General features: G+C 45.6%; 2 protein-coding genes across 2 annotated transcripts in view; both read right to left on the bottom strand.

Annotated features, from left to right (window-relative positions):
* The window catches only part of LOC107379946 (cytochrome P450 2G1), a 10,874-nt gene extending 8,892 nt beyond the window's left edge, over positions 1–1,982 (bottom strand). The window contains exons 1-2 of the mRNA XM_054742291.2: positions 1,516–1,982; positions 1,251–1,413 (exon numbers count right to left, since the gene is read on the bottom strand). Of these exons, the coding sequence (XP_054598266.1) occupies positions 1,251–1,413; positions 1,516–1,680 (328 nt within the window). The 5' untranslated portion in view covers positions 1,681–1,982. The remainder of the gene's footprint in view (positions 1–1,250; positions 1,414–1,515) is intronic.
* A 2,594-nt stretch (positions 1,983–4,576) lies between these two features.
* Positions 4,577–7,500, bottom strand: part of LOC107379823 (uncharacterized) — a 5,606-nt gene continuing 2,682 nt past the window's right edge. The window contains exons 4-5 of the mRNA XM_015950754.3: positions 5,929–6,106; positions 4,577–5,379 (exon numbers count right to left, since the gene is read on the bottom strand). Of these exons, the coding sequence (XP_015806240.1) occupies positions 5,024–5,379; positions 5,929–6,106 (534 nt within the window). The 3' untranslated portion in view covers positions 4,577–5,023. The remainder of the gene's footprint in view (positions 5,380–5,928; positions 6,107–7,500) is intronic.

The following is a 7,500-nucleotide window of genomic DNA, read 5'->3' as shown; positions in this document are numbered from 1 at the left end:
GAAGAAGAAGAAGAAGAAGAAGAAGAAGAAGAAGAAGAAGAAGAAAGTATCATTTCTATAGCGCCTCTCAAGATAAAAATCACGAGGCGCTTCACAAACACAAAAAAATGTAAAAATATAAAAAATAATTTAGAAAATGTTTAAAAATATATTAAAAATGAGCAAAAATAGACAGTTGTGATTAAAAATGTTAAGAAAGAGAGAGAGTGAACAGGAAAGAGGGAAACCAGTGGATCCTGAGGAAGGTGGAATAGGTGGGGAGAGCAGAATAAAGAGAGAGAGGTGAAGAAGGTCATACAAAAGCCAGCTTGAACAAGTGAGTCTTCAGCTGCTTTTTAAAGGAGACCACTGAGTCCACTGATCTCAGGCTCAGGGGGAGAGAGGTCCAGAGTCTGGGGGCCACAGCAGCAGATGATCTGTCACCTTTGACCTTTAGCCTGGTGCTGCACAACCAGTAGGCTTTGATCACTGGACCTCAGGGACCTGCTGGAGGTGTAGGGACTAAGAAGATCACCAATGTAAGATTATTTTTCGGTTATTTATTGCTAAATGACTTATTTTAACGCAGTGGAAATCAGCCTCCCCTCCCTGCTTCAAGAGGTGGCGTGAAGAGATGGTCTCCTGTTTATATCTGGAAGAAGTTCGGTTCTCTACATCTGATTCCACGGAAAAGTTCGGGAAGATTTGGGACCCTTTTATTGAACACATCAAGAAGGACAGCGCACATCCTGGGTCCTGACTGTGTCGTCAGTTTAATCAGTAGTGTTTGCTGCCGCCCATTCCTGCAGCGAGCTGGTGTCCCCTACCGGTGGTTCGCCGGTCGTAACTCTCGCTGTGGACTGGACTACTGGAACTAAAGACTGACTGACCAGTACACAGATCATCTATTTTGTTCTTCTCTGCTGTGATTAAGAAGAGCAAGCGTTGTCTTTATTTGTATTTCTTTATGTATTATCATTTTTTCTCTTTCTCTTGTTCTGTCTTTCCTCGCTGTCCTCATTGTTTGACCTCGTTTGTCCCACTGTGACCCCGTCAAAAATGTCAAACCCTGCGTGAACAAAATAAAACGATTAAAAAACTCGCTTTATCCATCTGATTGCACTGAATCTGACTTTTATCTCCTGGTGTTGTGCTTTTACTGTTGTTGCTGTTACGCTGAGGGCTTTGACCGACTGTTGGCCGTCTGAAAGCGCTGTTTAAATAAAGCTCGTTGTTCATGCAGAGGTGAAAAGTTTGGATGGTGGATTTACCGAAGCCCCTGGTGGCTCTGTGTAGAAACGGTACCGGTGCTCTGCCCGTGAAGTCGTCTGCCTGGTCCACCAGGGCCTCTTTCACGGCGTCATATCCGACCAGGACCACGGTCCGCTGCCAGCCCAGGTGAAGAGTCATCACAGGGCCGTAGATTTTACTGAACTGAATGTAAAACAAGCACAGATACCTGAACATCTGCATCCAGATGCACAGACTGGTCAACTGTGGCTTCACACAACTGGTTACGAGGATTTGATAACTCACCTCCACAAAGCTTGTAAAAGGTGCCTTGTTGTTTATTTGCAGCAGGTTTCCAATGAGAGGAAGAGAAAAGGGTCCAGGAGGCAAATGCCTGGTGTTTCTAAGATGAAGCAGCCAGAGCAGAGCTGAGATCAGCCCGATGACCATCAGAGAAGTAAAAACCTCCATAATGCTGCTGACGGTTCCTCTGACTGAACGGATCGGTGACGTCGCTCCTTATATCTGAGCAGCTGTTTATGTTTAACAGGAGGTCACGGGTCAGCCGTGTGACTCCTCCTGTGCTCCTCCACCTGGATCAAGCAGAAACAAAGCATGCGAGAGAAAAAAAACGCCTCTCGGACCCGAAGTCCGACGCTTGTTCTTCTTCTGTCTGATTTTCAGTCAGAGAAAAACTTTAGGGATGGAGCTAAAGAAGAGCTTTCTAACTTTAAACTACAGACTGGTGTTGGTGAGCCCAAAGCTCTGCACGTTCTGCAGCCTGAGCACAGCTGGGATTATGAAACAGAGCAGTTGTGCAACAGCAGAGAAAAGGGCAACACCCTAAAAGAAAAAAGCAAAGGCTTTGTTCAAAACAGGCTGAGGTGTCGCTCAAAGCACGCCAGAAAAGTTTGGAAAGTTCAGAATCTGGGGTTTGTGTAAACTTGCTGTAAATTGTGACCTTAGTTAAAGGTGTGGGACACCCGTTTAATCCATAAATCTGCAGTGGTTTAGTGGTTTAGTGGTTTAGTGGTTTAGTGGGAATGAATGGCTTGTAAGTGGCACCTGAGGAAAGAAAGCTCAGATGCTCTTGTTTCAGGAAGTACAAATCAGTAGGAGGAGAGGGCAGCTTCAGATGGCAGGTTTTGGAGTCTTATTTCCTGATATGTGGATATCTCGCCTCTGATTGGCTAACAGCAACACGACTCTACCACTGACTCTGTTTGCTCTGCAACGTTAATGTTTTATCTCCACAAATAACACAGGCCTGGAGGAGTTCTGCCGTGTGGTGGAGTTGCTAACGCTAACAGTTAGCTTCTACCAGCAGAGACGTTCTCTGCTGTTTCCTGGACGCTAAACCAACAACAGCCTTCCCCGTCGTGAGTCCAGACGGGTGAGTCCATGAATGTTGGTGACAGTGTGACGTAGATCTGTCAGGCTTTTCTATCCTAGAGTTTCACCGTCTAGAAGCTAATGCAGAAGATAGGTGTAGGAGACTATTTTCATGTTCAGCCTGCATGAAACAGTCAGAGTGACCCATTAGAGTCAGAAATCATCGTTAATACATGGTTTAATCAGTGAACCACACCTTTAAAATGTCATTAAAGCTGTGGACATTAATACAACATAAAAACTTTTCTCTTTGTTCCCTCGCCGTGCCAAAAATGAATCAAACTGTGATATATGGTGTTGTAACATGATGAAGGAGTCATTCCTCAAGGTTATTTTCTCTAATTTCCCTCTGGGATTAATAAAGTATTGATTGATTGATTGATTGATTGATTGATTGGTTGATTGGTTGATTGATTGGTTGGTTGATTAACCACAGCTCCCTCTGACACAGCGCCAGAGTGCATGAAACAGCCTCAAGGTCATGCATTCGCTTCTAAACTGTTTACTTTCCAGCAATGACGACAGAAGATGAAGACTCTTTTCTTTTATCAGATCAAAGAACTCTATTTCCAATAAAGCTAATCAAAACAACTGTTAGTCAATAATACAACGTGACCGATCTGTGAAATCACAATATTATGATTAATATGTTTTTAATAAATAATGACTTATTCTAGTCACTAGACACGCTGATACACTAAAGTAAATAATCACATGACACATTGCTGTTGCTGATCCAATCAGAACCTTCCTAGTCTGAAGCGTGGCGAGTCTCTGTGGTGTTTATAAATCTGTCAGCTTTGATTCGTCCAGAATCAAAAACATCCAGATTAATAAAACGGTTCCAACGCCATCTTAAGTTCAGTTCTCAAGTTCACCGCATGTTAAGTGAAGTACAGACAGGCCATCTGTACTTGTCTTTTCAAGCTGAGAACCATCAAGCTGGTAAAAATCTGTTGTTACCAACCAACAACGGTTCCTTTCAGAATAAAAGCTGAACTCGCTGACCCAAGGAGGGTCTCTTTTTGACGCTGTGAACCACCTGTCGCTTTTTACCTGGAGACAATCCAAGGACTGGTTTGTCGTGCTGTGACGCTGTTTCATCGGCTCCAGTACCAGAGGAGGGTCGTGGACCTGGCATCCGGATCTGTAAGGAGCTCTCACTGAGGGTATGTGGATGCGACAGAATGGCGTCTCATGTGTTTATGACTACGGGTCTCAAACTCTGATCAGTTAGGAGCAAAACATCATTTCCCACTCAGACTTTGCTTCTCCGGATGCGAGGGTTCTGAATTAAACATCATTCACCTCACACTTCATTCCAACAGAACATCCATCATTAGAAAGTTAGTCTTGTTAAATTGTTTAAAAATTGTTTAGTAATAAATTTCCTTAAACGTTTGAAAGTCTCTCTCTTCTCTTGTCTCTCAGTTAATACAAAGTGTTATTTAAAGTCCCTGCAATAAAAAGATCCAATCTTCTGATTTAAATGACCCGGTGTCCATGAGATGGGATTCATACCAGATATGGATCTTTAATGTCTTACGGTCCTTAATTACATGTAATTGTAATCCATTACAGTGTTAAACTGAAGACGGTATAAAGTTTCATGAACGTTGCTTTAAAATTAGGAATTATGAGCCATTGTAAAAATGGCAGCTATGCTCTCAGACTAGCTGTTAGCTTGTCAGTTATGAAGATTATGAAATCTATTTTTCTTAACAGAGGCTGTTCCTGTCAGGGCGTTGCAGCGTTTGATTTCAAAAACCAAACTCTGACTGATGCAGATTTAGGATTTTAAGGTAAATGTTGTCTTTTCTGTATGTAACATTTTGAGGCTGATCAGAGCAGCACAAACTGATGAAAAACACACAAACTACTGAAATCTGCGTCATCATCCCTCCGCCCCAGACTCCTACTGCCTGCACCGCTGTAAACGCAAACCAACTGGACTGGAGTAAAAGGCACGGAGTCGTTCTGTTGGCAGGATTTATTTACAACTCACCTTTAAACTCCATTCACACGTTTCTGTGAGCCAACGCTGGGTAAAGGGTGTCTCTCAAATCGGGTCAGAAGGAAATCTCACATCATGAAGTTATAAAACATTCAAGACAACAGCACCAAACAGTATGTTTAACGTTTCCATCTAGAGGTCTAACCCAGACAGCGCCAGGCATGGAAAGAGAGAAACGACACACACCGACGGTGGTCAGAGGAGTCAGGAGCATGAATTATTCACCTGGGGAGCACGGGCTCACAGCCAGGAAGAGCAGCTTCATTCATTCATGATTCAGATGCACAGACAACCCAACATGTGACTAGTATTAACAAAGACCTCGTATTACAAAGGAATGCCCACGCGGGAATTCTGTTGAGAAAGGAAGGTTTGGAAAAGGTTTCTCTGTTTACTTCCTGGTGGCGTTTAAAAGGCGAAACCTCCACAGTCAAAGGCGTCAAAGTCGGAGTCCGCCTCAAAGTCGAAGCTGTTGAAGTGTGGGGAGTCGATGTCCTGGCTGCAGGCGTGGAACGAACCGCCTGCAGGGAGGTCGGACAAGCCCCCAGGGCCGTGGGCCGTGTCCGGGGCTCTGGCGGCGAGGGGGGAGGAGGGGGGGCAGGAGGTCAGGTAGCCCAAAGCAGAGGAGGCTGCAGCCCCTCCCATCAGCAAGCACACAGCCCTCACCGCCCGAGCATCGCTGCTGTTGCCATGGCGAAGACAATCTGAGACACGGTGGGGCGGAGCTACAGAAACGCTCCGGAGAGGCTGCCTCGGCCCAACGGCTGCGGGACAGAAAAACAGACATTCATCACAGACGACACGGAAAACGCCCGACCAAGAGTCGGCGACAGCTCACGAAGCCACAAACGCACCTTCAGTCAGACGATTTTATCACAGAACACTAACGATAACAAGAGTTTGAGAGGAAGTTTCACGGTTCTAGAATAAAATGTGATGTCAGAAAAGTGTCTTCGAAACAGGTCCTGACCTCTGTTGTTGACCCACTTTCTAACTGTTTACATCAGACGGGCAGGCACCAACTCTCGGCTCGGTCCAAGGAAAGGTTTTGGTTTCTGTGAGGTCAGAGTGGACCTCAAACCGGAGACGGTTTTGGGCCAGGTTGGAGACCAAACCGCACATAAAGTGTTGGTGCCATCAGGAACAAACGCTTTCCGTCTCAGTCCTGTGAGACGCAGGTTTCAGGTCTTTAACCGGGTCGACACCAAAAGTTCATGAGCTGTAAATGTAAACCGATGAAGTCTGCCTTCATCTGATTGTTCTTTAACTGGATGTTCGGTGAAGCTCTGACGTGTCACTACAGCCAAGCTGACCTGAAGGAGCTCTGAAGGATCCCCCCCGCTCCATGACCCGAGACAGCGGGGGCGTGGCCCCACCAACCCTGGGCGACCCCGGGTCTTTATCGCTGGACGGGTCGGGCAGCGGGTCTCTGTCTGTGATGCAGGGAGTGATGCTGCGCTGCCTCTGGAGGGTCTGGGGTGACATCACACCCTAGAAGTCAGAACAACAAAAGGTTATTTTACTGTAAAACAGTTGGTGCAGCAAGAGCTGCCGTCAAAGAAGAACTCGGCTAATTATTGGACCGATTCATTAAAAATAAGCATGTTTATTTTTCTATTTAATCCAATTCAATGCAATTCAAAAAGACTTTATTAATCCCAGAGGGAAACTGATTGCTGTAGTAGCTCAGAATAATAATAATAATCAGGTCATCAAAGAGGTGTTGTATATTACAACGGCTGTTGGCAGGAAGGATCTCCAGTAGCGGTCAGTGTTGCAGCCAAACTGAAGAAGCCTCTGACTGAAGACACTCTTCCGTTGTCGGACAGTCTTGTGAAGAGAATGCTCAGGGTTGTCCATCATGTTCTTGATTCTCTGGAGAATCCTTCTTTGCATCATCTCCTCCAGCGGTTCCACAGTCGTCCCCGGAACAGAACCAGCCTTTTTTATTAGGCTGTTGAGCCTTTTCAGGTCCCTGCTTCTGATGCTGCTACCCCAACAGACGATGGCTGAAGAGATTACACTCTCAACAACAGACTTGTAGAAGATCTGCAGCATCTTGCTACAGACATTGAAGGACCTAAGCGTCCTCAAGAAGTGCAGTCTGCTGTGTCCCTTCTTGTAAACGGCTTCGCTGTTCTTTCTCCAGTCCAGTCTGTTGTCCAGGTGAACTCCAAGGTGTTTGTGTTCCTCAACCACCTCCACTTCTTCTCCCATGATGGAAACAGTGTTTGACTCCGCCCTGTTTCTTCTGAAGTCTAAAATCATCTCCTTTGTTTTGTTCACGTTCAAGGTCAGATGATTGTTTCCACACCATGCCACAAAGCGCTCCACCAGCTCTCTGTACTCAGCTTCCTGTCCATCTCTGATACACCCGACAACTGCAGAGTCATCTGAGTATTTCTGTAGATGACAGGTCTCTGATTTGTACTGGAAGTCTGAGGTGTACAGGGTGAAAAGGAATGGTGAGAGTACAGTCCCCTGTGGTGCTCCAGTGTTACTGATCGCCTGGTTTGATGTGCAGTTCTTCAGCCTCACAAACTGTGGTCTGTTTGTCAGGTAGTCTTTAATCCAGGTGATAGTTGAGGCCCCCACCTGTGTCTTCTGGAGTTTCTGGCAAAGAACATCAGGCTGGATTGTGTTAAATGCACTGGAGACATCAAAGAACATGACCCTCACAGTGCTGCCTGCTTTGTCCAGATGACAGTGGGTTGGTTGAAGCAGCTGGATTCTATTTTCAGAGATTTGTTTGTAAAATCTGTTTCTAAAGCAGAAAAATAATGCTGGGTGAAATCATGATTTGCAGCCACTCTGCAGTTGTTCTGCAGCTGCTCTGTAGCTGCTCTGCAGCCGCTCTGCAGTCACTCTGCAGTTGTTCTGCAGCT

The sequence above is a fragment of the Nothobranchius furzeri genome, chromosome 13 (genome assembly GCF_043380555.1).
Source record: "Nothobranchius furzeri strain GRZ-AD chromosome 13, NfurGRZ-RIMD1, whole genome shotgun sequence".
Lineage (NCBI taxonomy): Eukaryota > Metazoa > Chordata > Actinopteri > Cyprinodontiformes > Nothobranchiidae > Nothobranchius > Nothobranchius furzeri.
This window is presented reverse-complemented; position numbering and strand designations above follow the sequence as displayed.